The 9,646-nt window shown below is 52.6% G+C and overlaps 1 protein-coding gene across 1 annotated transcript in view; it reads left to right on the top strand.

Annotated features, from left to right (window-relative positions):
• The window catches only part of UNC93A (unc-93 homolog A), a 29,110-nt gene extending 19,757 nt beyond the window's left edge, over positions 1-9,353 (top strand). Inside the window, exon 8 of the mRNA XM_029223554.1 lies at positions 8,817-9,353. Coding sequence (XP_029079387.1) covers positions 8,817-9,082 — 266 coding nt within the window. The 3' untranslated portion in view covers positions 9,083-9,353. The remainder of the gene's footprint in view (positions 1-8,816) is intronic.
• The last annotated feature ends 293 nt before the right edge of the window (positions 9,354-9,646 follow it).

Genomic DNA, 9,646 nt, shown 5'->3' with positions numbered 1-9,646 from the left:
GCTCAGGGGACCCTGCGGACCCGCCGGGAGGTGGAGGGCAGGGGCGGAGGCTGGGAAGGAGGCCGAGGGGCGGAGCTTCTGGACGCAGGGACTCAGTGGTCCCCGGGCCAGGCTGGGCATCGGGATCCCCAGGCTGAAGGTGGCAGGGAGCCCACAGACCTGGACACATCAGCTGAGGGGCTTGGCTTGAGCTTGAACACGACACAGAGAGGGCTCCGGCGGGGGCACCCAGCACTGAAAAGGGGCTGTTTGGGGCGCGTATCACTTACGATTATTTCAGGCTGCGCCGCACGGCACGCGGGGTCTTAGCTCCCTGGCCAGGGATTGAACCTGGGCCGCCGTAGTGAGAGTGCTGAGTCCTCGCTACTGGACCGCCAGGGAAGTCCCTCTCATAGGATTTTAGATTCAGACTGAAGGGCTGTGAGGGGAGGGGCCAGAAAAGGAGGCCGAGAAGGTGGGGGAGGGAGGCCCCTGGCCGGGAGGGGAGGGGTGCCCTTTCTTTGGAACACAGAGGAAGGCAGTCAGAAGGAAGGATACGGCCCCTTTGTCACCACGAGGAAAGGAGTTAATTCACACCTGAGACACGTGGCTTCCTAGAGGAGCCACAGCTAGCGACGACCTAACAGACGGTCTTCACCGCGAGCCTGCCGTCAGTCCTGCGAGGATTCGTTCGCCAATGTAGGCCAGCCGGGCGGCATCAGCCTCAGCGCGCCGCCCCCTGCAGAAGCGCGGCCACCGGCCTGGGCCTGGGGCAGAGCGGGACTCCGGCCGGAGGTCCAGCCGCAGCCTCGGCTGATGTTGCAAAGAGGGCGGGTGAGAGGCGAGGCGGGCAGAGCCGCTGAGGGCAGGGGGGCCCCGGCCAGCGCAGGGGAACTGGAGAGCTGCCCTCAGGCCGCTGAGAGCGGTGTGCATGGCCAGTGCTGTCCGGCACCCTGCGGGGCCCTGCACCCCGACACGGCGGCCACCAGACGTTCAACAAAGGCCTCGGAGGCCAGGCTGCGGACGTGAGGGACACGGGAGAGGCAGGCGGGGGGCATCAGGGGAAGAGGTCCCAGCAGCCCCGAGTACGTGGGGAGCTGGACGGCCGGAGCCAGGCCTAGGCTGGAGGCCCAGGGTTCAGACTGTGGTGCAGGGAGCTCTTCCCTGGGCTGCAGTGGGTGGGAGTCCGGGCCGCCCATGGCGGGTGGGAAGGGAGTGGCCGCAGCCCAGGAGGAGACGTCCAGCCGAGGCCCAGGGAGGCCTCCTGTGGACGCAGGCTCCCCGCGTGTCAAGAGGCGCCCTGGGTTGGCGGGTTGGCGGTGTGTCCTGCCAAGGGATGAGCCGTAGCTGACTGGGTCTGGGGGGGAGACCACGGGAGAGAGGGGAGAAGGGGGCTGGCGGGTGGCCCATGGAGGACACGGAGGGCGGCTTGCGTTCTGGGTGACCTAATGGGACGAGGGCTGAGGGCGGGAACCCTTGGCCCTGAGTTTCCCGAACCACCTACGGCCCTGGCCCCGGGCGGGAGGGTGTCGGAGGCCCCAGGACGTGAGCCGTCTACACAGCCGGCATCCTGCAGATGCGTGAGCCCAGGGCCCCAGAGGTGAATTTGGCTCAGAAGAGAGCCTCTTCCTTTGGAAACACCACCCACCATTCAGCCCTTATCAGGGAAACACCCGGGACTGGAAACTGGGTCAGGCCAATCTACAAACAAGCCACAGGCCAGCGTTTCCAGGGACAGGAGGCCTGGCCGCTGTCCCTACACCTAAAGAGAACAGGTACACGTGACCTCACCCATGGTGGACTCAATACTCCAGGACGGCCTCTCCTTACTATCTTATCTGTTGCTGGCTTATGAAACAGCTGAAAGCATCACTGAACAAACCCCGTGCTGTTGGAACCAAGGGGTTTGGGTTTCACAATCTTGGCAGGAGGCTCTCCTGAACTTCTGAACCAGGTGACAAAGGTGTGTGAGGCTCGGTGCCATAATCTGGTGTGTTTGGACAAAGGTCAGTTGGTGGAAGCAATGACAAACTAGTCTCAGGCTGGGCTGCAATGTTGCTCAACAGAAGAAATACTTAATCGGTAGGGGAAAGGTACACAGACACCACGCTAGCTTTTCTTGGCAGTGCAGACTTCTAAACAAGTGCAGGTCACAACTTCCCCCGTAGGAATCTTAGGCATTTTCCCCAGGGAGCGTCAGGAGAGAATTGCTTTCAACATCCCAGAGGAGGTGTGAAAGACCCCCACTATTTTACTGAACAGTCCAAATGCTTCTGCCGTCTTGCTTTCTAATTAGCTGACATCTCTGAGTTCACTTGAATTTTTTACCGTATTTACACATTAGAAGTCAGCAGCCATGCAATAGTCCATACAATAATTCCTTAGGTGTTTCAAATGATTGCAAATAAAATGTTTGGTTTTCTTTCTCCCTGAGATATAGGAGTAATTGCTTTAACTCTCCTTTTCTTTCCACGGACATGAGAGACCCTCAGGCAGAGCCTGTCAAAATTGTGCAGAGTTACATGAGGTCCAGTGAATAACTTGGATAAAGACCTCCTTGAATAAGGAATGCTAATTTAAAATGAATTATTTCTGTCTTTTTGTTCAGATCAAAAGTAATTTGTTTCAAGGAAAAATCAGTTGCTGGGGAAGATTGTTGTTTTCGTGTACGATTTGAGAATTTCTTTTGGTGTCTATACTGGCGATCATCTTGGCTAGGAGGATTTTTTTTTTTTTTTTTTTTTGCGGTACACAGGCCTCTCACTGTTGTGGCCTCTCCCGTTGCGGAGCACAGGCTCCAGACTCAGCGGCCATAGCTCACAGGCCCAGCCGCTCCGCGGCATGTGGGATCCTCCCGGACCGGGGCACGAACCCGTGTCCCCTGTATCGGCAGGCGGACTCTCAACCACTGCGCCACCAGGGAAGCCCTAGGAGGGATGCTTTAATGACTGAGTTCCCTGCAGGCTGGCTCCACCAGGTTCTCTCGGGCTCACCACCCTGCAGCGTGGTCCATCCATACCGTCTCTGTATTTTCAAAAACTGGACATTTTGTGTAGCTTTTGCCACCTCCCAAGATCAGCTCTCTCTCATTTTTGCTTTTTCAATAGCAAGTTGGATTTCTAATCCTATTCTCCCTGAACGTGTCTCTCTTCTAAGAAGATCTGTGAGCCACATACTTTCCTAGTTAATGAGACTGGATACAAGTCAGTACAATTTAACCCTCCTTTTCAGTCATCACCTCTCAGTTTACAAACTGATTGTTTCAGTTCTCCAGTTTAGAGGCAAATCAGGGGCGGGAAGCATCCAGGCCCCCCCGTCCTGGGGCAGAACCGTGCTTCTCACTGCCCATGTTCCCACTGGGCTCCGGGGATCCCTCCGGCCGTTGGAGCCCGTGATCTGGGCGGCTTTCTGTTTATCCGCCCTGACAGTTCACGAAAGGGGGTACCGTTGCCATGGCAACCCTTGTGAGCCAATGCCTGCACTTGAGATTCAGAATGTCTGGCCTAAAAATACTCTTTTGCCCTGTCAGCCACCAATGGGGCTGTTTTCATGTTGATAAACTCAAAAAACCTGTCTTCTCTTACATGTCCAGTTCATGTATCCTGTCTTTTCCAAACAAACAAGACTCATTCACATCCTGCCATCCGACGACAGGGGTCAGCATCCGGTCACTTCCACCTGGTGCCTTTCCCAGGTCGGGCTGCAAGCAGGCTTTTCTCTTCCTTTTTCTTTTGGAATAATCTTAGATCGACAGAAAAGTTGCCAAGACAGTACAGAGTTCCCATATACTGTTCACTCTGTTTCCCTTAACTCGAACATCTTACAAAACTGCAGTACATTTGTCAAAACCAAGAAATTAATATTGGTACATAACGAAGCTTCAGACTTTACTCAAATTTCTCCAGGTTTCCCCCGCACCATCCTCTGTGTGCTCCCGGATCCCAGGCAGGCACCATGTTACATGTAGCCATCCCATCTCCTTTGTCTGGTCTGTGCCAATTTCTCATTTTTCTTTGTTTTTGATGACCTTGACTTTGGGAGAATACTGATCAGGTGTTTTGTGGACTGTCCCTTAATTTAGGTTCATCTGATGTTTTCTCATGATTAGGCTAGAGCTAAGGGTTTTGGGGAGGAAGACCCCAGAGTGAAGTGCCTTTCTCATCACATTGATCGGGTACAGAACAGCACATAACTGGTCATTGATGCTGTGGACCTTGATCGCTGGTCAAGCCAGGGTCTGGCTCCTCCCACACAGAGGGCTACTCTTCCCTTCCACTGTCAGTTCTTTGGAAGCCAGTCACCAAGGCTACAATTCAGGGGGAAGTAATTACCCCTCACCTCCTGGAAGAGGAGTGTGTAGGTGCATTAGGTATAGTTCTTCTAGGACGAACATTTGTCCCTCCTCCCCAGTTTATTTAGCTATTTACTCAAAAGTTTGTCTACATCAGTATGGGCTCATGTATTTATGGTATCCTTTGGGTTACAATCCAATGCTACGTTACTTACTCCTTTGCTCTAATTGTTCCAACTTTGGCGACTGGGGTCTTTCCCGTTGGCACCTGTGTCCTTTCGACTCGCCCCCCCCCCCCACCACTACCTATTTTGGGTTTTTTTTAGTACTTCCTCACTGTTAGGCACTCCAGAATAGTCTAGGCTCATCTGGTAACTCCTGTGCCAGCCCTAGATTAGCCATTTCTCCAAGAAGCCTGGGTGTGTTTTATTGGAGAATGGTATTAGGAAGTGAGATCTGAGCGCTGGGTGTGCTCATTGCTACTGAGATGACACCGTTTCTAGGCACTGTCAGTGGACAGAGTGAGGAGATGGGCATATGCTTACTGGCCCATATATACACACACATCTATTTATTTCTGTATCTGCATATCTATCTATCTATATCTATCTATAAAATAAGGCTGAACTCACACTGACGTCCCAGCGCACAGGCTCATTCTAGCACCCCCTTCTCACCCCCTATCCCACTGCTGATCTGTAACTTCTTTCTTCGACCGTGAGAAACCCAGTTTCCACTCTGTATACCACATTGCTTATTTGTTCAATCCTAGCTCACATGTAATTTCAGAATTGTTGAACTATTGCTTTGAGAATACTTCTCTTTTTCATGTCTTTCCCTTCTGCCCTCCGTGTCCTTAACGGTTGGAATTTGACACAATTAATGTGCTGTCTTCTTTACGTTTGGATTAAAATAGGAAACAGATCATGAGTAATTTCCCCAAAAGCCTGACTTTAGTTATGACTGGCTCTGCCCTCTCCTCCTCAGGCTGGGCCATATTCCCAAGTGGGGGCAAACGGAGTCCCCCAGACTCCCTTTCTCTGCGTTTTCTTAGACGGCAATTCCGGCTGCTGACATCAGCCTTCTGCCAGCCGTGATCCAGCCTCTCCTGGACACAGCCATCTGAGGAGGGGGCAAGGGAGGGGTCCTTCCCTCTTGTCCAGCTGTCACACGTCTTCTTCCGTCTCTGTCGTTCATCCAGAGGCATAGCCAGCTTCCCACAGACTTCTGGGTTCCAGGTCATCCCGGTGAGGGCCCCTCCTGCCTCCCAAACTGCTGAGCTGTTCTGCACGCGAGGCTGTGAGCTCACAGCCACTCGACCTCTCTTCCCTGCGGGTGGATCCCCTCACCAGGGTCACAGTTCAGAATCAGACTCACAGAATGGCAAGTTCTTCATTTGGCATTTAAGGCTCTGAGGGCCCAGAAAGTTTAAGTTTATGGGAAAACCTCAGGAAGTTGAGGATCCCATAGCCACTTAAAAGGCTGAACTGGACTTGAACCAGAACTTGCCCAGGAGAGAGTGGGCAGTGGGTCCCCTTATCCTGGAGCACAGTGGTCTATAATTGTCACGACCTAAACCTAACCTTGAACTCGCCTAAAGACCCCAACCTATAGACCAAAAACGTTGACTTAAAGCTAGAGTTGGCTGTGTTATTGGATTTTCAAAACATCAGGGTGCGTTTGTCAGGTACCGCAACCCGCTAAGGAAGCAGCTGGACCTTTTCGCCGGAGAACGGGACATAATCCACCGCTTGTAGCCATAGTGTCTCACCTTGGATTTTCTTCTCTAGCATCTTGTTTTTAGGTCCTATTTTAGAGTCACCCTCAGAAGAAAGACAAGAGACCTTTAAGTAATCTCAGAAGTTAAGTGCCAGGGTGTGGTTATTAGGTTCTCTTTGTGCGTTCACTTCCGTTAGAGAGGGCGCTTTGCAGACTCCACACAAGAAGCACACCTCCTTCTGAATGTTCCAGACAGCCTCCAGTTTTCCCAAATAGGCATGTGTTGTTTAAAATGTGTATCTTATGTCATGTCTTATATCTGCCCGATGGACCCCCACCCTGAGCGGTTCCTGTGCAGATGGACATCTGAGTAACCAAATGCCAAGGGGCGTCTCCTGGGCACTGACATTTCCAGGCAGGGCTGCAGGAGACCTTGCTGCTGCCCTCAGACCTTTCCCCCCAGTGCTGGAGGGGCCCCTCCCCCCTACAAGCCTCCCCTCTCCTGTTCTAAACGTGGGGGGAGAAGGGGAGGGGTAGAAGGAAAGGGGCAAAGTTAAAGGAACAGAATGAAAGCTGAAAAATGAATATGTGCATGAAAGTTCTGCCATCAGCTCTCCCCACCACAGCTGCCCGCCCTGTAGGCGGGACAGTTCTGAGGACATGCCCGCCGCCCTGCGGACTGTGCTGCCTCTGGGAATGCAGGACTCCGGGTGCAGATTCTGTCTGGTCCCGCTGGGCTCGGGGCTGTCTGCCCATCCCCCCCGCTCTGGAGTCCACGCTTGACATTTTGGTTCATACATTATCTGACCCACATGCAAAGGGGGTGACTTGTCCCGTGCCGTGCTGTGTGTGGTCACGTGTCCTTTGTTACCTGGACTGCCTCACCAGCGTGGGCTTTTGGGTTGTAAGGGGAAGGGGAGAAAAGGAAGGAGCAGCTCTCCCCCCAGGACTGCCCACCGTTTACTTGGGTTACTGTTTATCCTTTGAGAGGTGTGCTGACCCGCAGGACGTGCTGACCCACAGGGGTGTGCTGACACTGCAGGACCGGGCTCAGCGTTTTGCCACTTCATGAGTCACCATCCACCCATGGGTCCACTCAGTCATTCAATAAGGATTTTCGCTGACGCTGGGTTGCGCTGGAATTATCATTCCAGATAAGATGGGTTCCTGCCTCAGGGAACCCACGGCCTAGCAGAGGACAGGGGGACGCAGGGCAAGTCCATCAGACAAAATGGTAGGCATGGTGACCAGGCAGCTCCGGGCAGTGCAGCAGGACATCGGCCGGGATGCTCAGGCAGGTCCCCCTGTTGAAAACTTTCCCTTCCTAAGTGTCCACCTTCCAGACACACTGCTGCCTCGCTCACGTCCTGGGGATGGGGTTGATTCCCGTTCGGCGAAACTTTACCACACTGCAAACAGGAACAGAAAATCATTTACCTTCACCTAGAAGCATTATCAGACTGTACTAGTTTGCTAAGGCTGCCATGACAAAATACAGCAGAAATGGAGACTTGAGGTCTGAGATCCTGGTGTGGCAGGGCTGTTCCCCTGAGGCCTCTCTCCTGGGCATGTACTCGGCCATTTTCTCCCCGTGTCCTCATGTGGCCGTCCCGCTGTGCATGTCTGTGTCCTGACCTCCTCTTCTTATATGGACACCTCTCATATAGTCACACGGGATTAGGACCCACCCTGATGATCTCCTTTAACTTGATCACCTCTCTACAGGCCCAACTCCAAATACAGTCACACTCTGAGGTCCTGGGGGCCAGAACTAGCACATGTGGATTTGAGGGACACAGTTCAGCCCCTATCACAGACTCAGGTCATTTCTCTCCCAAACCTTCAGACAACCACCCAAGGGCAGAAAGAGAAAGACAAATACCGTATGCTAACACATATATATGGAATCTAAGAAAAAAAAAATGTCATGAAGTACCTAGGGGTAAGACAGGAATAAAGACACAGACCTACTAGAGAATGGACTTGAGGATATGGGGAGGGGGAAGGGTAAGCTGTGACAAAGCGAGAGAGAGGCATGGACATATATACACTACCAAACGTAAGGTAGATAGCTAGTGGGAAGCGGCCGCATAGCACAGGGAGATCAGCTCGGTGCTTTGTGACCACCTAGAGGGGTAGGATAGGGAGGATGGGAGGGAGACGCAAGAGGGAAGAGACATGGGAACATATGTATATGTATAACTGATTCACTTTGTTATAAAGCAGAAACTAACACACGATTGTAAAGCAATTATACTCCAATAAAGATGTAAAAAAAAAAAAAAAAACACCCAAGGGGGTTTGAGTCCCTTCATCAAGAACTCGGTGTGGGGCAGTCTCACTTGGAGGCTTCACCTGGCTGAACGCTCTTACCCCTAAAGTCTCCAGGAGGGGAAGGAAAGGCCCACACAGTGGTAATCCCCTTGCCCTGCGGCAGGCACCCAAAACCCCACGGTTGAATAACTTATGTACTGTGCACTTCCCCTAAGTGCAGGAATGAATGGCCTTCCCCCTTCTCGCCTTCACCTACACGGGTCCCACCTCTCGGCCTTGCTTTTCTTACCTGCAAAGCTCGGGCTTGGGCCACGTCCCCTACAGTGCTAACTTTCATCTATTCTGTTTCCTGTATATATGATGGCTCTTCACTGCTAGAGAACATCACCTGACTTGCTATCATCCACAGCGTGAAATAATTCCAGTTTTTACAAAGGAAGGTCCTGGTTTTATTGGGAAAACTGGGCCGTGGGGAAGTTGCATATTTTCGGTAATGATCAGAAAGGTCGTTTGCGGTTTTACAGCCACATTTTCACCCGTCTCCCCCCTGCAGCTCTTTTCGGGGTCCTGTTTGAGAAGAACAAGGAGGCCGCCTTTGCCAGTTACCGCCTGTGGGAAGCCCTGGGCTTCGTCATCGCGTTCGGATACAGCATGTTTCTGTGTGTCAGCGTCAAACTCTACGTCCTCCTGGGCGTCCTGAGTCTGGCCATGGCGGCATATGGAACTGTCGAGTATCTGGGGTCCAAGAAGGTGGCCAGGCTGCTCACCGAAGAGCAGACAAAACCAGCTGAGGAAGGAGTAACAAAGACAAAAACGTGAAGCAACAAACCCCATGGTGGATGAACCCAGAGCGTATCAGCGGGAGAGTTTTACCTGAAGATGCCTCAGAGTTTATAGTTGATTCTTTACGACTACTTCAACATTTCATTTTTTATGTGAATTTTTTTTTTCGATTTTATCAAATTTTTCAGTCCACCCTCTCATCCATAGAGATCCAGAGTATACGCGAAAGATACAAACTCAGGCTACGATCAGCCACTCGGAACTTGCCTAGAATCATGGGTAACAGCTGATGCTTGTTTTTGTTGCTGTTGTTAAGAACTGGGAGGCTGCTTAAAAAAATGCAGCCCGGGGCTTCGCTGGTGGCGCAGTTGTTGAGAGTCCGCCTGCCGAGGTCGGGGACACGAGTTCGTGCCCCGGTCCGGGAGGATCCCACATGCCGCAGAGCAGCTGGGCCCGTGAGCTGTGGCCGCTGAGCCTGCGCGTCCGGAGCCTGTGCTCCGCAACGGGAGAGGCCACAGCAGTGAGAGGCCCGCGTACCACCAAAAAAAAAAAAATTGCAGCCCAACACCATCATTTTACAAACAGGTAAACTGAGGTCCA

This window comes from Monodon monoceros, unplaced genomic scaffold (assembly GCF_005190385.1).
Source record: "Monodon monoceros isolate NGI ecotype Baffin Bay Population unplaced genomic scaffold, NGI_Narwhal_1 Super_Scaffold_15, whole genome shotgun sequence".
Lineage (NCBI taxonomy): Eukaryota > Metazoa > Chordata > Mammalia > Artiodactyla > Monodontidae > Monodon > Monodon monoceros.
The sequence above is the reverse complement of the archived record's forward strand: the minus strand, read 5'-3'. Positions and strand labels throughout refer to the sequence as shown.